The sequence below is a fragment of the Coregonus lavaretus genome (assembly GCF_964263955.1).
Source record: "Coregonus lavaretus genome assembly, chromosome: 12".
NCBI lineage: Eukaryota > Metazoa > Chordata > Actinopteri > Salmoniformes > Salmonidae > Coregonus > Coregonus lavaretus.
Genome location: NC_139999.1, coordinates 54,676,975 through 54,703,036, shown reverse-complemented (window position 1 = coordinate 54,703,036; position 26,062 = coordinate 54,676,975). Strand labels below are relative to the sequence as shown.

The 26,062-nt window shown below is 45.8% G+C and overlaps 1 protein-coding gene across 1 annotated transcript; it reads right to left on the bottom strand.

Annotated features, from left to right (window-relative positions):
- Nucleotides 1–29: 29 nt before the first annotated feature.
- LOC311138228 (phospholipid transfer protein-like) lies at nucleotides 30–24,689 on the bottom strand. Its single transcript, XM_084172902.1, has 15 exons — nucleotides 24,569–24,689; nucleotides 24,207–24,306; nucleotides 23,565–23,693; nucleotides 10,864–11,019; nucleotides 10,470–10,533; nucleotides 10,080–10,143; nucleotides 9,849–9,940; nucleotides 9,329–9,505; nucleotides 8,856–8,915; nucleotides 8,527–8,691; nucleotides 8,117–8,184; nucleotides 7,963–8,005; nucleotides 1,540–1,603; nucleotides 1,317–1,393; nucleotides 30–947 (listed from the first exon to the last, which is right to left on the bottom strand). The coding sequence occupies exons 1-15, from the start codon at nucleotides 24,678–24,680 to the stop codon at nucleotides 852–854; spliced, it is 1,467 nt and encodes a 488-aa protein (XP_084029028.1). The 5' UTR covers nucleotides 24,681–24,689; the 3' UTR covers nucleotides 30–851.
- Between the last annotated feature and the right edge of the window lie 1,373 nt (nucleotides 24,690–26,062).

Here is a 26,062-nt window from a genome sequence, read left to right as displayed (position 1 = left end):
CAAGTAAATGTAGTTGTTTTTGTCTTTTTACAACAAAAAAAATACTGATTTATTAAACATTTTGTCATACTGAATGTTGTTCAGTTATGCCTTAGTTACACATGTAAGGAAAGCCTTTTGATCATTGAAAACACTTTGCAGGTATGAAGCCATATTACAAAAGTAAGGTTTTTAGGTTTTCAGTTAACATTCATTAAACATTTCATATCTCATACAGTACATTTTATTTCTCACCAGCTAGCTCTCATTTGACTAATGGTAAAGTAAAGAAAGCATTTTTGTTTGTAGAAACACATGTGAAATGAGTTAAGTTTAGCATATATTATACAGTTAAGCATTGTCATTTTTAAGAGGATGGTGAAGAGCACACAATTAATTCTTATGACATTAGCATGGGCATTGACATGACCATGGGTCAGGTAGTGTTTTGAGTAGTGCCCTCAAATACAGGATGCGCCCTTCTGAGGCAATCATTTTGTTGATTATCTCTATACACTATAAAAATAGGCAGCAGTATAAAAGTATCTTTAAAGCACTTTTCAAAATAGCAATAAATGGGGGAAAAAATACTAAAGTTGTGGTACTATTACGGTGATCTTTATACATAAGCATGATTTTTTATTGTCCAATTCGCTCTCATAGAAATTGGAAAATTGCAGCCTAGTGTATTATCTTAGATCCTTAAAAGATTTTGAATCTGCATGATTTGGTGAATTCGTTACAGTAGAGCCTGCTCTATGTTGTAGATAATGAATCTATGAATGTGCCTTGAGGACATAGAGACACCGGATTGGATGTGTGTTTATATCGAAGATATCTATCCTTGGTTATTGCTGGTGGAGAATTCTCTTTTAGATGGCGTTCTCGGCATCAGCCTGGATCTTCCTCTCAATCACCTCCCTCAGGCCCTTGCTGAAATGTAGGTTTGCCCCAATGATGAGGTAACCCTGAAAGGTCAAGTGAAAGGTGGGAGAAGCTGATTAGCTGCGGTTCATCAACAGGGCCACATTCAGAAGGCAAATGTTATGGAATGTACTGGATAGGAATATGAATAGAGCTGAAGTGATTCCGATTTCAATATGGCAGAGAGGTGTGTTTGTTCTACATAATATAGCCTATTTCTATCCGAACGTTCCTCAATGTTGTGCCCTGCTGATTGGCCAAGATGTCAAGATGATGTTGTAGGTGGCTATGATTGTCCAAAATTATTCCTGACAATTGCCACTTTCAGATAATACTGAACAAGCTAGAATTTGATTAGTATATCAAATGTGTCCTTCTCGCATAGTAGAAGTAACAGACGCCTTGAGACTTACGTTATGATACTCCACCACTTCCGCTATGAAGTCCATACCATCTGCAAGAGGGATAGCGACGCCTCTCTTGGTCCAGTCTGAAATTGAATTACGGGTGAAGGCTTGAAAATACAGTCAACAATCAATTGAAAAAATACATGTTTTTGTTATCTGAGTTACATGTTTTATGTACATTGAGTATTTATTGTGGGGTTAAACTGATCTGCTTTAAAAGGATACTCACTATTGATGATAGGTACTATTGATATCTGCAGCATAGTCTTGAGGGGGCCTTGTAGGGGAATAAGCTATAGAGACAGAACAAAGAGACATACCTGTGATATATTACTGTAAGCTTTGGAAGGGTTAATGGTAGGGGAGACCGTGGATGGCTGTCTCGCATGTTGAGTTCATCTAAAATCAGCCCCGTTGTGACATGGGGAATGGAAGCATGGAGTGGCAATTGAATGCAAGCTTCACCAAAAATGTGAAATAGTTAAAACATTATAGCCTGTGTATCTATAGGTAACAGGGTTGGCGTGTTATGCTCGACATCAGTCTTCCAACACAAAACAACAGAAAATGGCGAAAAATAGTAGAACCAGCTCAACTGCTTTTACACTGATTTGGCTATTAGATGTTAAATGTTTCTTTTAGAATTTTTATTTTATTTTTTTAATTAATTGTTTCACCAAATTAAAACGAGAGTTCAGTTCACGTAATAGGGTTGACCTTAAAATGAGGGACAGGGATACAGTGCCTTCAGAAAGTATTCACACCCCTTGACTTTTTCCACATTTTGTTGTGTTACAGCCTGAATTTCAAATGGATTCAATTGAGAGAAAAAAATGTCACTGGCCTACACACAATACCCCATCATTTCAAAGTGGAATTATGTTTTTTGAATTTTTTACAAATGAATTAAAAATGAAAAGCTGAAATTTCTTGAGTCAATAAGTATTCAACCCCTTTGTTATGGCCAGCCTAAATAAATTCAGGAGTAAAAATGTGCTTAACAAGTCACACAATACACTGAACAAAAATATAAACGCAACATGTAAAGTGTTGGTCCCATGTTTCATGAGCTGAAATACAAGATCTCAGACATTTCCCATAAACACAAAAAGCTTATTTCTCTAAAATGTTGTGCACAAATTTGTTTACATCCCTTTTAGTGAGCATTTTGCCAAGATAATCCATCCATTTGACAGGTGTGGCATATCAAGAAGCTGAATAAACTGCATGAACATTACACAGGTGCACCTTGTGCTGGGTACAATAAAAGGCCACTTTAAAATGTGCAGTTTTGTCACACAACACAATACCACATATGTATCAAGTTTTGAGGGAGCGTGCAATTGGCATGCTGACTGCGGGAATGTCGACCAGAGCTGTTGCCAGATAATTTAATGTTAATTTCTCTACCATAAGCTGCCTCCAACATCGTTTTAGAGAATTTGGCAGTATGTCCAACTGGCCTCACAACCGCAGACCATGTGTATGGCGTCATGTGGGCGAGCGGTTTGCTGATGTCAACGATGTGAACAGAGTGCCCCATGGTCCCAGCATCACCCATAGACATAGTTACACAGTAAATCAAGGAGAGTTGAAATCACAGAGTAAAAAAATTTAGAGTTCAATTGACTACTGGAGTTGTCATAAGCATAAGCTACGGACAACGAACACAATTATATTTGATCAATTGCAATTTGAATGCACAGAGATACCATGACGAGATCTTGAGGCCCATTGTCATGCCATTCATCTGCCGCCATCACCTCATGTTTCAGCATGATAATGCATGGCCCCATGTCGCAAGGATCTGTACCCAATTCCTGGAAGCTGAAAATGTCCCAGTTCTTCCATGGCCTGCATACTCACCAGACATGTCACTCATTGAGCATGTTTGGGATGTTCTGGATCGACGTGTACGACAGCGTGTTCCAGTGCCCGCCAATATTCAGCAACTTCGCACAGCCATTGAAGAGGAGTGGGACAACATTCCACAGGCCACAATCAACAGCCTGATCAACTCGCAAAAGAGATGTGTTGCGCTGCATGAGGCAAATGGTGGTCACGCCCCTACTTTATTTTTTTTACAGTGTCTGTGACCAACAGATGCATATCTGTATTCCCAGTCATGGGAAATCCATAGATTATGGCCTAATGAATTTATATGAACTAACTCAGTAAAATCTTTGAAATTGTTGCATGTTGCATTTATATTTTTGTTCAGTATACAGTGCCTTGCAAAGTATTCATCCCCCTTGGCATTTTTCCTATTTTGTTGCATTACAACCTGTAATTTAAATAGATTTTTATTTGGATTTCATGTAATGGACATACACAAAATAGTCAAAATTGGTGAAGTGAAATGAAAAAAATTACTTGTTTCAAAAAATTCTAAATAATAAATAATGGGAAAGTGGTGCATGCATATGTATTCACCCCCTTTGCTATGAAGCCCCTAAATAAGATATGGTGCAACCAATTACCTTCAGAAGTCACATAATTAGTTAAATAAAGTCCACCTGTGTGCAATCTAAATGTCACGTGATCTGTCACATGATCTCAGTATATATACACCTGTTCTGAAAGGCCCCAGAGTCTGCAACAACACTAAGCAAGGGGCACCACCAAGCAAGCGGCACCATGAAGACCAACGAGCTCTACAAACAGGTCAGGGACAAAGTTGTGGAGAAGTACAGATCAGGGTTGGGTTATAATTTTTTTAAATCAGAAACTTTGAATATCACACGGAGCACCATTAAATCCATTTTTTAAAAATAGAAAGAATATGGCACCACAAGAAACCTGCCAAGAGAGGGCCGCCCACCAAAACTCACGGACCAGGCAAGGATGGCATTAATCAGAGAGGCAACAAAGAGACCAAAGATAACCCTGAAGGAGCTGCAAAGCTCCACAGCGGAGATTGGAGTATCTGTCCATAGGACCACTTTAAGCCGTACACTCCACAGAGCTGGGCTTTACGGAAGAGTGGCCAGAAAAAAGCCATTGCTTAAAGAAAAAAATAAGCAAACACGTTTGGTGTTCGCCAAAAGGCATGTGGGAGACTCCCCAAACATATGGAAGAAGGTACTCTGGTCAGATTAGACTAAAATTGACCAGTGGTTTAAGGGGAAACATTTAAATGTCTTGGAATGGCCTAGTCAAAGCCCAGACCTCAACCCAATTGAAAATCTGTGGTATGACTTAAAGATTGATGTACACCAGCGGAACCCATCTAACTTGAAGGAGCTGGAGCAGTTTTGCCTTGAAGAATGGGCAGCTGTAATTGCTGCAAAAAGTGGCTCTACAAAGTATTGACTTTGGGGGGGGTGAATAGTTATGCACGCTTAAGTTCAGTTTTTTTGTAATATTTCTTGTTTTTTTCACCCCAAAAAGTATTTTGCATCTTCAAAGTGGTAGGCATGTTGCGTAAATCAAATGATACAAATCCCCCCAAAATCAATTTTAATTCCAGGTTGTAATGCAACAAAATAGGAAAAATGCCAAGGGGGGTGAATATTTTCACAAGCCACTGTAATTGACAGAATAAAAAGAAGGAAGCCTGTACATAATACAAATATTCCAAAACATGCATCCTGTTTGAAATAAGGCACTAAAGTAATACTGCAAAAAAAATTGACAAAGCAATTACGTTTTTGTCCTGAATACAAAGTGTTATGTTTGGGGCAAATCCAATACAACACATTACTGAGTACCACTCTCCATATTTCAAGCATAGTGGTGGCTGCATCATGTTATGGGTATGCTTGTAATCGTTAAGGACTGGGGAGTTTTTCAGAATAAAAAAGAAATGGAAAGGAGCCAAGCACAGGCAAAAACCTAGAGGAAAATCTAGTTCAATCTGCTTTCCACCAGACACTGGGAGATGAATTCACCTTTCAGCAGGGCAATAACCTAAAACACAAGGCCAACTCTGCACTGGAGTTGCTTACCAAGAAGACAGTGAATGTTCCTGAGTGGCTGAGTTACAGTTTTGACTTAAATCTACTTGAAAATCTATGGCAAGACCTGAACATGGTTGTCCAGCCATGATCAACAAACAATTTGACAGAGCTTGAAGAATTTTATAAAGAATAATGGGCAAATATTGTACAATCCAGGTGTGCAAAGCTCTTAGAGACTTACCCAGAAAGACTCACAGCTGTAATCGCTGCCAAAGGTGATTCTAACGTGGATTGACTCAGGGGTGTGAAAACGTATGTAAATTAGATATTTCTGTATATCATTTTCAATAAATGTGCAAACATTTTCTAGAAACATGTTTTCACTTTGTCATTATGGGGTATTGTGTGTAGATGGGTGAGAAAAAACAACAACAATTGAATCCATTTTTAATTCAAGCTGTAACAACAAAATGTGGAATAAGTCAAGGGGTATGAATACTTTCTGAAGGCACTGTAAATTAATCACTAATCACAATAAATAAATAATAATCTTCTGAAATGACTTTGTCAAAGCAACAAATAAATATAGGGCATTACAATGAAGGTGAAAACGTGGAGGAATGTTTGGGTTAAGTGAGTTAAAACCTTCCTAGAAGTCACAGAGGGTGCACGGAGGGACATGTCAAAATGCTGAATTTTGTCACTTTAGCAAGTCTTTCTTCATTCAGATGTATTGAATTATCCATGTGGTCTACATTGAAGGGCATTTCATTAAATATAACAGGCTTTTAAAAATCAATATTGGTGCACAATTTCTACTTAAAATATAAAAGGGACACAAAATGCACTCATTTCGTGGAATGACCTTTCTATTTTCTACACTTTGTGACTGTTCAACGATAATGGTGAATGATGTTCTGTTGAATTCCAGATTATTTGCTGTTGTGGCGTTCCAAGAATGGAAAGAGACATAAAACCAGCAAAGTGTCAAGGTATGAATGTTATTTCAAAGATAAATCTACTTTTACGTATTTTTCAAATGATACACTTCCTTGTGTAGTATATCTTACTATGTTGATCTCCATGCAGGCCCATCACACGATGCTGTGCCTCCAAACCACTTCAACCAGAAGCTACCTCATTGCATCAAGGTGGATGAAAACGTTCACAGTTCTGGCAGTCCTCTGATTTACAAGGAGTGTAAAGGACTACATTCTGAAACGCATCAATGTGGACAACCCCGATGTGTATGATGTCTATTTGAAATGTAACCTTGAATATGAAGTTTTATAAACCAGTTGTGATTAACACCGATTCAAGAAGAGATCACCCATCAAACTCAGACTGCCCCTGAAAAGTCCATGACTCCGTAAGGAATGAGAAGGACTTGGCAAAACACTCCCTTTGAGATTGAGACTGTTATGGTTTATGTGTCCAGTGCAGTGGAACAACCTCATTCTACCAGTCAGGGCATCTATTCAGATTATTTGCTGTTGTGGCGTTCCAAGAATGGAAAGAGACATAAAACCAGCAAAGTGTCAAGGTATGAATGTTATTTCAAAGATAAATCTACTTTTACGTATTTTTCAAATGATACACTTCCTTGTGTAGTATATCTTACTATGTTGATCTCCATGCAGGCCCATCACACGATGCTGTGCCTCCAAACCACTTAAACCAGAAGCTGCATCAAGGTGGATGAAAACGTTCACAGTTCTGGCAGTCCTCTGATTTACAAGGAGTGTAAAGGACTACATTCTAAAACGCATCAATGTGGACAACCCCGATGTGTATGATGTCTATTTGAAATGTAACCTTGAATATGAAGTTTTATAAACCAGTTGTGATTAACACCGATTCAAGAAGGGATCACCCATCAAACTCGGACTGCCCCTGAAAAGTCCATGACTCCGTAAGGAATGAGAAGGACTTGGCAAAACACTCCCTTTGAGATTGAGACTGTTATGGTTTATGAGTCCAGCGCAGTGGAACAACCTCATTCTACCAGTCAGGGCATCTATTCTGCTGGATCCATTTCTGATGCATTGATAATTGAGAGAAGCAAGGAGTATAACGGAACTGTTGAGGTCAGTAAAGTTCCTGTTTAATGTACAGCCATCCTATCGATCCCGGAGGAGAAGACAACCATGCAACAGACCACTGCTATGTAATGTGCTAATAAAGAAAATAACATCTTTCTTCAGACCAATACTAAATCATGGTCCAACTATGTCACCTATCAAGCTAGAGAGATAGACATTGGCTTGCCGGAAGGCCTTTTTTCATCTGATTATGACTGCTGCCCAGATATCCAAAGGTTCATTTCTGAGTTTTATTATTCCTACAAAGAGTTTAATTCCTCAATGTTCCCTGAGAATGTGTGCTTTCCTCAGAAAAACGTTAAGGGTAGGCCTATATGCCATAAGAGATCCCCAAAGGGATCTGTAAGTTCATCCAAACGAAAACGTGATGATTCTGACATGGAAATGCCTGTCAAAAGATACACATTTTGATTCTGGACAGAGACAACATATTTTGCATTATCAAGCAATGTTCTCTGAATTCATTTCTTTATAAATCCCCTCAAAATTAAATATTTGCTCTTTACTTTTCTCTTGTGAAAACAGGTGTTGTTTCATTGGTCTTCATTATTAGTCTTGATTTGGGTTAAGGCATTAGGTTGAATGTAGTGCAAGTGAAATTATATAGGGTCAGAATTGTTAGAAAGAGCGAGAGAGAGCACAGAATCTTACCGCCAGTGATTCCAAAGCAGACTGGTTGGAGTAGATTTTCAACCTGTCAATAAAAACAGAATACACTTAATGAATTTGCCTGTGACGCTACAGTGATATTGTGTGTGTATGTGTGGGGGTGTGTTTGTATGTGTGTGAATACATGCATGCCTACCTCCTCAAGTCTGCTTGAACAGCCAGTCTCTTGCCCTTCATGGACACCTTGGCATTGAATTTGGCCTCCTGCAAGGAACAGAAAGATAAACTTTATCAGTGCACTGGTCTCTACACTTTTCCTTGCTGCTTACCTTGAGGAAATCACTGATCTGACATGGTAAAACTGGTGAGAGCAATGGGTGGAAACCACGTTTTCACCCATCCTCTCACTTACGGATCAGTGATTACCTCAACGAAAGGAAGAAAGCTTTTTTTTGTGAACAGTTGTTTTTATTGGATCACGTCAAAGGCAATACAATCGATAAAAAAACAATACAATTTTCCCACCTTTTTTACCCATCTTTTTTTCCTTTCTTATTTTTTGATAAATATCAGTAGCTGACAAAGACAAGACGTCTTCTTTCTCACCATGGTCATGCTGCTGAGCTGAACAGGCGCCTTGCCGGGAGGTAGCACCATCACCGTGACGATGGCGGTGATGGCCACGGTGGCCCCGGAGGTCTTGATGGTTGTCTTGGGGGCAGAGTTCAACTCCAGTTGCAGGGAGATGGGGTACTCCACTAGGGCTGGGTTCTGACATACACACACAAATGCATGCACACACATACACACACACACGCACGCGCGCACACACTCACACACACACAGGAGTGAGTGAGTGGAATGCAAAAGTGGAATTCAATGTCTTGACCCTATTTGTGGGGGCATTAGGTCACAATCCCGACATACATACTCACAATCATCATAATGGTGCCAAAATAGGTCGTCCTGAGGAGCATCTCCAGATCCTTTGGCATCTGAAAACATAGTATTAATATAGAAATTACTATATTCATGTCATATTACTACCAGAACAATATTGGTATGCTGTGAAAAATACAAAATAAGAACTCTGAAATTGCATCTGATTTAAGTATGCAGAGACTCCTTTTTCACTAGTACATATTTTCAGCCTAATGATTGGGCAGATCACCTCATTATGTAAAGAGGTGCAGTACCAAGCATGACTCAGCTGCTTATTAAAATCTGTGTCAACATGTCTGGCAGCACCTCTGATGCAGACAACAATTCTTAAAGGCCTTATCAGACAATATGGAATAATTTACACCTTGGAGCTAAGAATTACTTGCGTCATGTCATGTGTAGGCTAAAATGCAGGGGAGAGAGTACGGTTGCAAGACAAAATGGGGGACTCAGGCCTCATACTTACATGCTCGTTGGCGATATTAATTTGTAATATGCCAGCTTTATAATAGGAGTACAACCCACTGTCAAAGAAGTACTCGGACAGAGCCAGGTACACCATGCGGTCGTACTCTCTCACAATTGGGTTGATGGCATAGTTGACCAAGGTGTTGCTCTCGTTCCCGAGCTCAAAGAACATGCCCTGTGTGGCACAGTGAGAGAGAGAGGAAGATGAAATACTGTAGAGATGAGAGTGAGATACAAAAATAGGTAACACTTTATTTTAGGGGTCCCTAAGGGCTTCATATTACAATTATAATCTATAAGCATTTTGTTTATGTCAACAATTGCATGTTGATAATAGGCAGTATCAGTGATATTACTGTGACTTATGAATGCATAATGTATGGTTCTGGATGTGTTATGAAGTGCTTATGTATGTACCCTTCAAATAATGTGTTACCCAAACATACATCCATAATATACACACGGTATGAGCACGATGCATGAGACTAATGCACAGCTAGCTAGACTATCTCACTCACCCTGAAATCCATGTCAAGACTCCTTGAAGTCACCACTGGGTCACTTAGGAGAGAGTAGTCGATCCCCACATACTTGTCCACTTCTGTTCGCACTGGATGGGTCCAAATTAAAACAAACACAAAATTATCTTTCTGTGTGCAAAACGGTCAAAAAAGTAACTTTTTTAAACGTTAGTTATGTTATAACCAATCTCTCAAGGCATTTTCCAATGAACCACTGTACTATCTTACCTGGAATTGTCTCCAACAAAGAGTTGATTAGAACCAAACCAGCGTGGTTCATGACAGGGCAGATCTATGAAAAGAACAGACACATGTTAAAGTAACTGTCCAGTGCCCCAGATTTCAATGAAATATAGCCTATAAGAATTACAATATGAGCGAAATAGATTTTCTTCCAAAAATTATAATCCAGTATGTTAAAAAGTAGCTTTTATGTGTACCCCTACTTGCCCTGTTCATTCTGAAAAGAACGATGTGGGCTTAACACGGTCATCATAAATATTCATGACGAGTGAACAGCTGATTTGCCAGCTCAGCCAATGAATATTTAATCATACGTGTTCATATGTTGTAAGTGTAACCAGTGTTCTAGAATGAAATCAACTGATCTGTCAGCACCTGTTGGTTCAGAAGGAAGCGCATTCCTGTGGTCAAGAATGTCGCCAGGAAGTCATACACCCTCCTGAAACGGAGCAAACCAGAGTTGTAAATCATTGAATTACACCCACTCATGTTCAAAAATTCAAAAGCTGAAAAATGCTCCAATATTGCCAATAGCCACATTATACTGCAATTAGTCTCCATTGCACACAAGATTAACATTAAAAAACCTATTTGTCAAGGGAGACCTGACTCAGGATCAGTTTTGCCTTTTAAATAATAATGATTACAATTATTATAGACAGGGAGGACCTGATCTTAGATCAGCACTCCTACTCTGAGACACTTGATACGTGGTCACTGGTCAAGAAAGCAGCTTAAGTGTTTTAAAAAGACTATCAACAGGATTTACCCCAAGGTGCCAGTGAACTTCATTTTCATTTTGGCAATGGAGGCATCGCAGGTGATGTTGGAGATCTTGAGGCGCCCCAACTCATCTCTGGTCATGTGCAGGACAGTGAGGATGTTCACGCCTTCTGCAGAGGCGTTGATGGTTCCGGAGTCATAGCTATGAGACCACAGAAAATAAATATTTTCAGATCACCATCATACATACGTCATAATCATAATCTCAACCACATAAAATAGCATCAAAAGGTTTGAACTTCCAAGTGTCACGACTGTCTGTGAGATGCGGTAAACGAAGTCAGGCGCAGGACACAGAACTCTCGGATACGTACTTATAATACGAAAAGGATCCAAAAGGACACAGAAAATAACTCCACGCAGGGAGGAAATAACCCGCTCACAAAATAGACAACCGTGAAGGGGAAAACAATCACACACAAAGTACAGATGAGAGACTGTCACGGTTTCGGCCGAGGCTGCTCCTCCTCCTTGTTCGGGCAGGCTTCGGCGGTCGTCGTCTCCGGAGTACTAGCTGCCACCGTTCTTTGTTTCGTTGTTTGATTGGTTTGGTCTGTCTAGTACATCTGTTCATGTTTAGTGTTGATTATGTGTCCTATAAGTTCTCGTTGTTTCTGTCATGTGTTGTGTGTAATTGTTTTCCTGTCTGTTGGTGTTCGACTGTTTTGGACAGACGCTAGTTTACCGTCGCACTGTTGTTCGTGCGTAGTCGGGTTTTATATTTTACGCACTGTTGCGTATTGTTCGCCTCCGGGTTAGTTTACCCGTGTATTTTTGTGCTTTGCCAGTAAAGTCAAGTTTGACTGAGCTCCTGTGTCCTGCACTTGATTCCACCACACATCCGCATCAGAACCCCTGACAGAATTACACACCATCTATGGAATCAGCAGGAGCGACAGCAGCGCCTGAGTCGTTGGAGGAGCGCGTCCGCAGCCAGGATGATCAGATCCAGCGAATGGGGACCGCTCTGCAGGACGTCATTAACACCTTGCACCGATGGGAGTCCAGAGGGTTACCCACACCTCCACCTACCTCACCACCACCATCGGTCAGTCCGACCGTCCATGTTCCGGAACCCAGTGGGATTCGGCTCTCGCTCCCGAGGGCGTATGACGGCACAGCTTCCGGGTGTCAGGGGTTCCTCCTGCAGGTGGAGCTCTACCTGGCCACTGTACACCCGGTGCCCTCGGGACACGAGAGCGTTTCCGCCCTCATCACCTGTCTCACCGGCAAGGCGTTGGAATGGGCCAATGCCGAATGGAGGAGGATAGACGCCACCACCATCTCCTATGCGGAGTTCTCCCGTCGCTTCAGGGCCGTGTTCGACCATCCCCCTGAGGGGAAAGCGGCGGGGGAGCGTCTATTCTACCTCCGACAGGGGAGGAGGAGCGCCCAGGAGTTCGCACTGGAGTTCCGGACTCTAGCGGCAGATGCAGGGTGGAATGAACGGGCCCTCATCGATCACTTTCGTTGTAGTTTACGGGAGGACGTCCAACGTGAGTTGGCTTGCAGGGACACCACCCTTACGTTCGACCAGCTGGTCGACATGTCCATACGTCTGGACACCCTGCTGGCCACCCGTGGACGTTCCGAGTGGGGTCCGTCCATTCCATCCTCCAGCACCTCCGAGCCGAGCCCTATGGAGCTCGGAGGTGCTGGCGCTAGAGAGAGGAGGAGAAGGAGCCCGAGGGAGGCTGTCCCCTGCACCACTTGTGGCCGTGGAGGGCACACTGCGGCCAGGTGCTGGGGAGGGTCTCCATTGGGAGGGGACAACAGGCCACGCACTGGGGAGCCATTCCAGGTGAGTAGACGCCCCACTCACCCAGAGCTTTCTGTTGTACATTTTTGTATACCTGTAAGTTTTCCACAGGTTGCACCTCATTCCCAGCATAAGGTGCTAGTAGATTCAGGCGCAGCTGGGAATTTTGTTGATCGGAAATTTTGTTTAGAGTTAGGGATTCCCCTCATTCCGGTTGACACTCCATTTCCCGTTCATGCATTAGACAGCCGCCCGTTGGGTTCGGGGTTGATTAGGGAGGTCACAGCACCACTTAAAGATGTGTACGCAGGGGGGTCATGAGGAGAATATTCAGCTATATCTGATCGACTCTCCTGCGTACCCGGTGGTGCTGGGAATTCCCTGGTTAAGTACCCATAACCCTTCCATTTCGTGGCAACAGAGGGCTCTCAAGGAGTGGTCTGCTCAGTGTGAGGGGCGATGTCTGGGTGTTTCCGTGGGGGCGACCTCGGTGGAAAGTCCAAACCAAGTGCCCGCAATGCACATTCCCCCTGAATATGGGGATTTGGCACTTGTGTTCAGTAAATCGAGAGCGACGCAGTTGCCTCCCCACAGACAGGGGGATTGTGCGATAGACCTCCAGGCAGGAGCGGCGCTCCCGCGGAGCCACGTGTATCCGTTGTCTCAAGAGGAGAAAAGGGCTATGGAGACTTACATAGCCGAATCTTTGAGACAAGGATACATACGGCCCTCCACTTCCCCTGCGTCCTCGAGCTTCTTTTTTGTGAAGAAAAAGGATGGAGGGTTGCGCCCGTGCATTGATTACCGTGGTCTCAATCAGATTACTGTGAAGTACAGTTATCCTCTCCCTCTGATTGCGACTATGACGGAGTCATTGCACGGAGCGCGTTTCTTCACAAAACTGGATCTCAGGAGCGCGTACAACTTGGTGCGCATTAGGGAGGCGATGAATGGAAAACAGCCTTTAGTACCACCTCGGGTCATTACGAGTATCTCGTCATGCCATACGGGTTGATGAACGCTCCTTCGGTTTTCCAATCATTCGTGGATGAGATCTTCCGGGACATGCAGGGGCAAGGTGTGGTCGTGTACATTGATGACATTCTGGTGTACTCTCCTACCCGAGCCGAGCATGTAGCCCTGGTGCGTCGAGTGTTGAGGAGGCTGTTGGAGCACGACCTGTGTGTCAAGGCAGAGAAATGTCTGTTTTTCCAGGAGTCGGTCTCCTTTTTGGGTTATCGGTTGTCCGCGTCAGGGGTGAAGATGGAGGTGGACCGTGTGTCAGCCGTGCGTAATTGGCAAACCCCAACCACTGTTAAAGAGGTGCAGCAGTTCTTGGGCTTTGCGAATTACTACCGGAGGTTTATCCGGGGTTTTGGACAGGTAGCAGCTCCCATCACGTCCCTTCTGAAAGGGGGTCCGGTGCGCTTGCAGTGGTCAGCTGAGGCGGACAGGGCTTTTGAGAAACTGAAGGGTCTGTTCACTTCGGCTCCGGTGCTGGTGCATCCGGATCCCGCCTTACCATTTCAGGTAGAGGTGGACGCGTCTGAGGCCGGTATAGGGGCTGTTCTATCTCAACGGTCCGGCACGCCACCTAAACTCCGCCCCTGTGCTTTTTACTCTAAAAAGCTCAGCCCGGCGGAGCGAAATTATGACGTAGGGGACAGGGAGCTGTTAGCCGTGGTACAGGCCCTAAAGGTGTGGAGGCATTGGCTTGAGGGGGCTCAACACCCTTTCCTCATTTTGACTGACCATCGGAACCTGGAGTACATCCGGGCAGCTAGGAGACTGAACCCTCGCCAGGCTCGGTGGAACATGTTTCTAGCCAGGTTCGTATTTAAAATCACGTACATCCCTGGGTCCCAGAACGGTAAGGCAGACGCCCTGTCCCGGCGGTATGATACAGAGGAGAGGTCCGTTGAGCCCACTTCCATACTACCGGAGTCTTGTCTAGTGGCACCGGTTGTGTGGGAGGTCGATTCTGAAATCGAGCGGGCGTTGCGTACTGACCCTAGCCCTCCACAGTGTCCTGTGGGTCGGACGTACGTTCCGCTCGAGGTTCGGGATCGACTCATTTATTGGGCTCACACGTCACCCTCCTCTGGACATCCTGGTATTGGCCGGACAGTGCACTGTCTTAGTGCTAAGTACTGGTGGCCCACGTTAGCCAGGGATGTGAGGGTTTATGTCTCCTCCTGCTCAGTGTGCGCCCAGTGTAAGGCGCCTAGACATCTGCCTAGGGGTAAGTTACAACCCCTGCCAGTTCCACAACGACCATGGTCTCACCTCTCGGTGGACTTTATCACTGACCTTCCCCCCTCGCAGGGGAATACCACTATACTGGTCGTTGTGGATCGGTTCTCTAAGGCCTGTCGTTTGCTCCCTATGCCGGGCCTTCCTACTGCCCTACAGACCGCCGAAGCGCTATTCACCCACGTTTTCCGGCACTACGGGGTACCCGAGGATATTGTGTCTGATCGAGGTCCCCAGTTCACCTCCAGAGTCTGGAGAGCATTTATGGAGCGTTTGGGGGTCTCGGTGAGCCTTACCTCGGGTTACCATCCTGAGAGTAATGGGCAGGTGGAATGCGTGAACCAGGATGTGGGTAGGTTTCTTAGATCATACTGCCAGGACCGGCCGGAGGAGTGGGCACGGTATGTTCCTTGGGCAGAAATGGCCCAGAATTCCCTACGCCACTCCTCAACTAACCTAACCCCTTTCCAATGTGTGTTAGGTTACCAGCCGGTTCTGGCACCTTGGCAGCAGAGCCAGATCGAGGCTCCTGCGGTGGATGAGTGGGTGCGGCGCTCGGAGGAGACGTGGAACGCTGCACACGTCCATCTGCAGCGGGCCATCCGTCGTCAAAAGGCGAGCGCCGATCTCCACCGCAGTGAGGGGCCGGTGTACGCACCTGGTGATCGAGTCTGGCTCTCTACCAGAAACCTGCCCCTCCGCCTGCCCTGCCGGAAGCTGGGTCGGCGGTTTGTGGGGCCGTTTAAAGTCCTGAGAAGATTGAACGAGGTGTGTTACAGATTACAAATGCCTATTGAGTATAAGAATATTAACCCCTCGTTCCATGTGTCTCTTCTCAGGCCGGTGGTAGCTGGTCCACTCCAGGAAGATGAGATCAGAGAGACTCCTCCGCCCCCATTAGACATCGAGGGGGCACCGGCGTACACCGTGCGATCCATCTTGGATTCGAGACGTCGGATGGGGGGTCTCCAATATCTTGTGGAGTGGGAGGGGTACGGCCCGGAGGAGCGGTGCTGGGTGCCGAGGAGGGACATCTTAGACCCGTCTCTGCTGACTGAGTTCCATCGTGGTCATCCCACGCGCCCTGCTCCGCGTCCTCCTGGTCGTCCTCGAGGCCGGGGTCGGCGCACGGCTGGAGCCGCGCGTCAAGGGGGGGGTACTGTCACGGTTTCGGCCGAGGCTGCTCCTCCTCCTTGTTCGGGCAGGCTTCGGCGGTCGTCGTCTCCGGAGTACTAGCTGCCACCGTTCTTTGTTTCGTTGTTTGATTGGTTTGGTCTGTCTAGTACACCTGTTCATGTTTAGTGTTGATTATGTGTCCTATAAGTTCTCGTTGTTTCTGTCATGTGTTGTGTGTAATTGTTTTCCTGTCTGTTGGTGTTCGACTGTTTTGGACAGACGCTAGTTTACCGTCGCACTGTTGTTCGTGCGTAGTCGGGTTTTGTATTTTACGCACTGTTGCGTATTGTTCGCCTCCGGGTTAGTTTACCCGTGTATTTTTGTGCTTTGCCAGTAAAGTCAAGTTTGACTGAGCTCCTGTGTCCTGCACTTGATTCCACCACACATTCGCATCAGAACCCCTGACAGAGACAGGGGTAATTATAAGGGAAACAATTAACATAATGACGAACAGGTGTAAACAATACAGACAAAACTAAACAAACACCGATAACATCGAACGGCAGTAGCTAGTACTCCGGGGACGACGAACGCCGAAGCCTGCCCGAGCAAGGAGGAGGGGCAGCCTCGGCAGAATCCGTGACAGTACCCCCCCCCCTTGACGCGCGGCGCCAGCCGTGCGCCGACCCCGGCCTCGGGGACGGCCAGGAGGACGCGGAGCAGGGCGAGTTGGGTGACTCCGGTGGAACTCTGTCAACAGGGAGGGATCTAGGATGTCCCTCCTAGGGACCCAGCACTGTTCCTCCGGACCGTACCCCTCCCACTCCACGAGATACTGCAGACCCCCCATCCGACGCCTCGAATCCACGATGGAACGGACTGAGTACGCCGGAGCCCCTTCGATGTCTAGTGGGGGCGGAGGGGCCTCTCGTACCTCATTCTCCTGGAGTGGACCAGCTACCACCGGCCTGAGAGACACATGGAACGAGGGGTTAATGTGATAATTAACAGGCAGCTGTAACCTATAACATACCTCGTTCAATCTCCTCAGGACTTTAAATGGCCCCACAAACCGCCGGCCCAGCTTCCGGCAGGGCAGGTGAAGGGGCATGTTTCTGGTCGAGAGCCAGACCCGATCTCCCGGTGCATAAACCGGACCCTCACTGCGGTGGCGATCGGCGCTCGCCTTTTGCCGTCTGATGGCCCGCTGCAGATGGACGTGCGCAGCGTTCCATGTCTCCTCCGAGCGCCGAAACCATTCATCCACTGCAGGAGCCTCGATCTGGCTCTGATGCCAGGGTGCCAAAACCGGCTGATAGCCCAACACACACTGGAAAGGAGTGAGATTAGTGGAGGAGTGGCGGAGTGAGTTTTGGGCTATCTCTGCCCAGGGAATATACCCCGACCACTCCTCCTGCCGGTCCTGGCAGTAGGACCTCAGAAACCTACCCACATCTTGGTTTACTCTCACCACCTGCCCATTACTCTCAGGGTGAAAACCCGAGGTAAGGCTGATCGAGACCCCCAAACGTTCCATGAACGCCCTCCACACTCTAGAGGTGAACTGGGGACCCCGATCAGACACTATATCTTCAGGCTTCGGCCGTTTGTAGGGCTGTAGGAAGACCTGGCATAGGGATGAGACGGCAGGCCTTAGAAAACCGATCCACAACGACCAAGATCGTGGTATTCCCCTGGGAGGGGGGAAGGTCCGTGACAAAATCCACCGACAGATGAGACCATGGCCGTTGTGGAACGGGGAGAGGTTGTAACTTCCCCCTGGGCAGGTGTCTATGCGCCTTACACTGGGCGCACACCGAGCAGGAAGAAACGTAAACTCTCACGTCCTTAGCTAAGGTGGGCCACCAGTACTTCCCGCAAAGACAGTGCACCGTCCGACCAATACCAGGATGACCAGAGGAGGGTGACGTGTGAGCCCAATAAATCAGTCGGTCACGGACCTCGAGCGGCACGTACCTCCATCCCTCTGGACACTCTGGGGGAGAAGGGTCTGTACGTAATGCCCGCTCGATTTCCGTGTCGACCTCCCACACCACCGGTGCCATGAGACAAGACTCCGGTAGTATGGGAGTGGGCTCAATGGCCCTCTCCTCTGTGTCATATCGTCGGGACAGGGCGTCTGCCTTAACGTTCTGTGACCCGGGGATATACGTGATCTTAAAGACAAACCGGGCCAGAAACATGGCCCACCTAGCCTGACGAGGGTTCAGTCTCTTCGTTGCCCGGATGTACTCCAGGTTACGATGGTCAGTCAGAATGAGAAAAGGGTGGTTAGCCCCCTCAAGCCAATGTCTCCACACCTTCAGGGCCTGGACCACAGCTAGCAGCTCCCTGTCCCCCACGTCATAATTGCGCTCCGCCGGACTGAGCTTCTTAGCATAGAAAGCACAGGGGCGGAGTTTTGGAGGTGTGCCCGAGCGCTGAGACAGTATAGCACCGATCCCCGCCTCGGACGCATCCACCTCGACTTGGAACGCCAAAGAGGGATCCGGATGTGCCAGCACCGGAGCTGAAGTGAACAGGTCTTTCAAATGACTAAACGCCCTGTCCGCCTCAGCCGACCACTGCAAACGCACCGGGCCCCCCTTTAGCAGGGAGGTAATGGGAGCCGCTACCTGTCCAAAACCCCGGATAAACCTCCGGTAGTAATTGGCAAAACCCAAAAACCGCTGCACCTCCTTTACTGTAGTTGGAGTCTGCCAATTACGCACGGCTGAAACGCGGTCAATCTCCATCTCCACCCCTGACGCAGACAACCGGTGTCCCAGGAAGGAGATGGACTCCTGGAAAAACAGACATTTCTCTGCCTTCACATACAGATCATGCTCCAACAGTCTACCCAGCACCCGACGTACCAGGGACACATGCTCGGTACGTGTAGCGGAGTATATCAGAATGTCATCAATATACACCACTACCCCCTGTCCATGCAAATCCCGGAAAATCTCGTCTACAAATGATTGGAAGACTGAAGGAGCATTCATTAGACCGTATGGCATGACGAGGTACTCATAGTGACCCGAGGTGGTACTGAAGGCTGTTTTCCACTCATCTCCCTCCCGAATGCGCACCAGGTTGTAAGCGCACCTGAGATCCAATTTTGTGAAGAAGTGCGCCCTGTGTAATGACTCCGTCATACTAGCAATCAGAGGGAGAGGATAGCTGTATTTAATAGTGATCTGATTGAGACCACGGTAATCAATACACAGGCGTAAACCCCCATCATTCTTCTTCACAAAAAAGAAACTTGAGGACGCAGGAGAAGTGGAAGGCCGTATGTATCCCTGTCTCAAGGATTCGGCGACGTATGTCTCCATAGCAGCCGTCTCCTCCTGAGACAGAGGATACACATGGCTGCGAGGGAGCGCCGCGCCAACCTGGAGGTCCATCGCACAATCCCCCTGTCGATGAGGTGGTAATTGAGTCGCCTTCTTCTTACAGAAGGCGCTTGCCAAATCGGCATACTCAGGAGGAATGTGCATTGTGGGCATTTGGTTCGGACTCTCCACCGTCGTTGCCCCTACGGAAACACCTACACACCGCCCCACACACTGATCAGACCATCCCTTGAGAGCCCTCTGTTGCCATGAAATGTTGGGGTCATGAGATATTAACCAGGGAAGTCCCAACACCACTGGAAACGCAGGAGAGTCAATTAAATACAACTGTATAGTCTCCTCATGACCCTTCCGCGTTTTCATCTTCAGTGCCGCTGTGACCTCCCTAATCAATCCCGACCCCAAAGGCCGGCTATCTAGGGCATGGATAGGGAAGGGCACATCGACTGGTAATATAGGGATCCCTAACTTATATGAGAAATGGCGATCGATAAAATTCCCAGCTGCGCCTGAATCGACTAGCGCCTTATGCTGGGAGTAAGAAGAAACTTCTGGAAACATCACTTGGATACACATATGAACAGCAGAGAGCTCTGGGTGAGTTGGGACCTTACTCACCAGGAATGACTCATCAGTGCGCTGCCTGCTGCCTCGAATCCGAGGAGACCCTCCCCAGCACCGAACCGCCGTGTGTCCTCGGCGGCCACAGTTGGTGCAGGGGACAGCCTCCTTCCTGGCCTCCCTACTACCAGCACCCCCGAGCTCCATAGGGCTCGGCTCGGAGGTGCTGGGGGATGGAATGGACGGCCCCAGCGCTGGACGTCCGCGGGTAGCCAACAGGGTATTCAAGCGAATCGACATGTCCACCAGCTGATCGAAGCTTAGGTTGGTATCCCTGCAGGCCAGCTCTCGACGAACGTCCTCCCTCAAGCTGCATCTGTAGTGGTCGATGAGGGCCCTCTCATTCCATCCCGAATTGGCAGCCAGAGTCCGGAAGTCCAGTGCGAATTCCTGCGCGCTCCTCCTCCCCTGTCTGAGGTGGAATAGACGCTCACCCGCCGCCTTCCCCTCCGGGGGATGATCGAACACTGCCCTGAAGCAGGTGAACTCCGCATAGTTCACAGTAGCGGCGTCTATCCCTCCCCACTCGGCGTTGGCCCACTCCAGTGCCTTGCCGGACAGACAGGAGATGAGGGCGGACACGCTCTCGTATCCCGAGGGTGCCGGGTGAATGGTTGCCAGGTAAAGTTCCACCTGGAGCAGGAAACCCTGACACCCGGCTGCGGTGCCATCATAAGCCCTCGGGAGCGAGAGCCGAATCCCACTGGACTCCGGATGTGAGACGATAGGAGTAGCCGATGGTGGTGGTATCGTTGGAGGAGGTGTGGGCAAACCTCCTCTCTCCCATCGTCCCAAAGTGTTCATAACATTATCCATAGATGCGGCACCAAGATTTTGGAGCATCGCTGCCTGTTGTAGGACGCGCTCCTCGAGTGATCCAGTCGGTGCCGTCGCTCCTGCTGACTCCATGGTAAGGTGTGTGATTCAGTCACGACTGTCTGTGAGATGCGGTAAACGAAGTCAGGCGCAGGACACAGAACTCTCGGATACGTACTTATAATACGAAATAGATCCAAAAGGACACCGAAAATAACTCAACGCAGGGAAGAAATAACCCGCTCACAAAATAGACAACCGTGAAGGGGAAAACAATCACACACAAAGTACAGATGAGAGACAGGGGTAATTATAAGGGAAACAATTAACATAATGACGAACAGGTGTAAACAATACAGACAAAACTAAACAAACACCGATAACATCGAACGGCAGTAGCTAGTACTCCGGGGACGACGAACGCCGAAGCCTGCCCGAGCAAGGAGGAGGAGCAGCCTCGGCAGAATCCGTGACACCAAGACACTCTCCTTGGACATCCTCTTTGAAGTTTGATGTCAAAGAAGATGGAAGATGACTCATCAATCTAGCGTACCTCTGCATGACTGAACTCCTCAAGGCTCTACAGATACCATTGTCAATATTTAACCACAGGCATTATTTTGCATTCTTTTCTTGATACATTTTTTTTTTTCATCTTTATTTAACCAGATAAGTTAATTGAGAACCAATTCTCATTTACAACAACGACATGGCCAAGAGGCATAACATTGCAACAGTGAACAGGACAACACACAATACCACTAAAAATAAAACACACTATACAGAAATATTCACAATTTGTTAGAGCAGAAAAGTCCAAGGCAACACAGCAGACTTAATTATCAGCAGGTACTTTGATCAGATAGCAGCTCAGTTCATGTTTTTGAAGGAGTATGATGGGACGAATGTGTCAAGTTTGAGGAGCTTTTGCAGCTTGTTCCAGTCATTGGAGGCGGAAAACTGAAATAAATGACGGCCAAAGGAAGTGCGTGCTTTGGGAATGACCAGTGTGATACAATGCCTTCGGAAAGAATTCATACCCCTTGACTTATTCCACATTTTGTTGTGTTACAGCCTGAATTCAAAATTGATTAAATTGCAGTTTTTTTCTCACCCATCTACACACAATACCCCATAGAAAGTGAAAACATGTTTTTATAAATGTTTATAAATGTATTGAAAATTAAATATAGAAATATCTCATTTGCATAAGTATTCACACCCCTGAGTCAATACTTTGTTGAAGCACCTATGGCAGCGATTACAGCTGTGAGTCTTTCTGGGCAAGTCTCTAAGAGCTTTCCACACCTGGATTGTGCAACATTTGCCCATTATTCTTTTAAAAATTATTCAAGCTCTGTCAAATAGGATGTTGATCATTGCTAGACAACCCATTTCAGTTCTTGCCATAGATTTTCAAGTAGATTTAAGTCAAAACTGTAACTCAGCCACTCAGCCATTCACTGTCTTCTTGGTAAGCAACTCCAGTGTAGATTTGGCCTTGTGTTTTAGGTTATTGTCCTGCTGAAAGGTGAATTCATCACCCAGTGTCTAGTGGAAAGCAGATTGATCTAGGTTTTCCTCTAGGGTTTTGCCTGTGCTTAGCTCCATTCTGTTTCTTTTTTATCCTGAAAAAAGTCCTTAACGATCCTTAACGACTACAAGCATACCCATAACATGATGCAGCCACCACTATGCTTGAAAATATGGAGAGTGGTACACAGTGATGATGTGTTGTATGGGATTTTCCCCAAACATAACACTTTGTAGGCCGTCATTGTAAATAAGAATATGTGAATTGCTTTGCCTCATTTTTTGCAGTATTACTTAAGTGCCTTGTTGCAAACAGGATGCATGTTTTGGAATATTTGTATTATGTACAGGCTTCCTTCTTTTCACTCTGCCAATTAGGTTAGTATTGTGGAGTAACTACAATGTTGTTGATCCATCCTCAGTTTTCTCGTATCACAGCCATTTAACTCTGTAACTGTTTTAAAGTCACCATTGGCCTCATGGTGAAATACCAAAGTGGTTTTCTTCCTCTCCGGCAACTGGGTTAGGCACGATGCCTGTATCTTTGTAGTGACTGGGTGTATTGATACACCATCCAAAGTGTAATTAATAACTTCACCATGCTCAAAGGATTTTTCAATGTTTGCTTTTTTTTTTTACCCATCTACCAATAGGTGCCCTTCTTTGTGAGGCATTGAAAAACCTCTCTGGTCTTTGTGGTTGAATCTGTGTTTGAAATTAACTGCTCGACTGAGGGACCTTACAGATGATTGTATGTGATGGGTACAGAGATGAGGTAGTCATTAAAATATCATGTTAAACACTATTATTGCACACAGAGTGAGTCCATGCAACTTATTATGTTACTTGTTAAGCAAATGTTTACCCCTGAACTTATTTAGGCTTGCCATAACAAAGGGGTTCAATATTGATTGACTCAAGACATTTCAGCTTTTCATTTTTGATCTGATTTGTATACATTTCTAAAAACATAATTCCACTTTGACATTATGGGGTATTGTGTGTAGGCCATTGACAAAAAATCTAAATTTAATCAATTTTAAATTCAGGCGGTAACACAACAAAATGTGGAAAAGGTCAAGGGGTGTGAATACTTTCTAAAGGCACTGTATATCTAATAGCAGGTTGCTATTGGTATTGGAGATGTTGAGGAGTGAGCTGAGGTAGAGGGGGGACTTAAATGCACTAGGCTAGAAAGAGAGACAGTAGTGGATAGCGAGAAGGACTCACAAGAACCAATATAAGATGTGTCTCTGGAAGCTGAGAGCGATGGAAGAGTTCTGCACCGCGAAGAGCAGTCCTAGGCCAGGCTGGAAGGCCAGGTCAGCGTAGGTCAGGTTCAGCTCATTTATCTTCACCCTGACCCACAGGAAGGAAGAGACTCGGATCAGTGCTTGGGCTGATACTTGAAAGTCACTAGATATGTGTCTTGAAATGTACTAGTGAATCCTGTAGCCTGGTTGCCAATTGGTTGAAGTTGGCCAATACAGAAACAGTGAGTGGGTAGAAATACTTTCTACATGGGTTGATTTTCCAAGAACCCATATTTCTAGAAGATAAAGCAGTTCTAGCCTCTTCAACCAGACAGATCGCCATGCGCATGGCATATTATATTATTATGATCCTTTTTCATTTCATGTAGTGAGCTAAGCCATCTGTCTGGTTTACGAGGCTAGAGCACCTTTATCTCTTAAAAGATCATGTCCAGTTGCTAAACTTTATAGGTCGTCTTTTAGAAATCCAGATTCTTGGAACATCAACCAATGCAGACTCTGCTCACAGTTCCATGATAGGCACTCATATAAAAGGGATCTGGAGCAATTGGATGGCAGCAACTTCTGAGCAATAACGTGGATGGATCCCAGGGCTTACTCTTTGATGGTGTACTGGAAGTGGCCCTCTTTGCCCTTCATCTCTGGCATGGTGATGTTGCTCAGTTCCTCAACCACAAACTTCTGGGTCTCATACTTCACTGAAAGACAGGTTTGAAGGAGTTTGAGTTTAGAGTCTAGAGCTACCTAGTGAATACATTAAGCAGACAACCCAGACAACTGAGAGGGGCTAAATGGATGACGGTGCTTTGGTAGAGCAAAATGCTGATAGTGGCAATGCAGCGGAAATGACGTCTTCCTTTGGTCAAGACTGACCATTGAAGACTGTCTGGGACCATTGTAGACTGTTGAAAACTATTAAGAACACATGTAACAAGAGCGTTTTTGGGGTGAATTTCTTACACATTTCGAGCCCCCTGTTGGTGATCCGGATCTTGCAGCCTGGTGGTTCTTCTGCTGACATGGCGGCGATTAGAGGGAACAGGAAGAGGATAGACACCGTGCAGGAAGCCATCACGACTGCCTGAAGGGGCGTCAAAACAGAGAAAAGGACAGTGGATAACGACCCAGCCACCTCAAAGCTCAAACACTAACAAGTCCGACTTGATTTACGATTTTCAGGACCTAAAGAGCACAAACAGAGTAAGTATTGCCTTACTTGTAGAACTACTCAATACTAGACCTCCCACCGGTCACTCTCGGTCATAAAATGAGCAGTTTATCATTGGTGACTAGCTTTCTGGGGTTGCTTTACTCTTCCTCGAAACTAGGGTGATAACATGATTCATCCAATTCTTATGAACCTTATTGATGCTTTATTCCATGAGATTGAATTACACAATATGACCCAAAAGTCAGGTCATCAAGGTTTATATCATAAAATAAATGGGTATTAATTTCAAACACAATGTCATATTAAAGTCAAAGGTTATGAATGCCTTTTGGAGAAACTTTGTGCACTGCCTATCTCAAAGTTCCTCTATTACCATTTTCCAGGGACAGTTAACAGAATCAAAAACTGAATGTAGAGACATGATTATTAACCGCTTACAAACATGTATATTGTCCCACTTTCATTATCACAAAGATAGGCAATTTAGATATACTATGGCAGTGTCGAAATTATCAAGTGATAAAGTTACAATAACAAATGTTATTGTAGGCTAATCTGTGCATTCATATTATCAACCTTGCTTACAGATGTTTTGAAAAGAGTCCCTAGATATCATGCGCAACAGCAACGTCAATGGAGTTATTCCTTCTTGTCCTGTACACCACTCTCATGCCCCCCACCTCCATCACAAGTTAGAATTCAAAGACTTCTCTTCCCTGAAAAAATCCTGCACACAAATCTCTTACCTCAACGATGGAGGGTCTGTGGAAGGCCAAACAAAAGAGAAAAACAAAAGAAAATCCCTAAATGTTTGTATTCTTTAAGCTATCTCCACAGTGTGAAATTCAAATGCTGCAGTTTCTCTGCCCTGCTGTAGCATGTACGGTTGCTGAGTAAGTGAGTCAGAGAGAGAGAGAGAGAGAGAGAGAGAGAGAGAGAGAGAGAGAGAGAGAGAGAGAGAGAGAGAGAGAGAGAGAGAGAGAGCATGTGCGTGTGTATGTGTGTAAAGCTGCACAGCTCTTTGTCTCATTCAACAGCAGGGGCAGCAGCTCTAGCTCCCCACGGTGAGGAACTAAAAGGCTTGAAGGAAAGCAGGATGTTCCTTGACCCATAAGGTTTTAGGAGGGACTGCTGAACAACCCCCCCCCCGCCAACCCAGTTTCATTTAGACTCTCTATGGGGTGAAAGATTGAGGGTTCCCAGAAGGAACTGTTTCTGGGGGGAAATTGTAAACAGTGTCTTCTGCATAACAACAGTGACCACCACACAAGGATATATGCATG

Excerpts from the sequence above, each read along its gene's own strand:
- LOC311138228 (XM_084172902.1), bottom strand. The coding sequence starts at position 24,680 with ATGGCTTCCTGCACGGTGTCTATCCTCTTCCTGTTCCCTCTAATCGCC. Across the intron at positions 23,694-24,206 it reads TTCCAGTACACCATCAAAGA|GGTGAAGATAAATGAGCTGA; the intron begins GTAAGCCCTGGG and ends CCTGTGGGTCAG. Across the intron at positions 8,006-8,116 it reads GTTCAAGCAGACTTGAGGAG|GTTGAAAATCTACTCCAACC; the intron begins GTAGGCATGCAT and ends TTTTATTGACAG.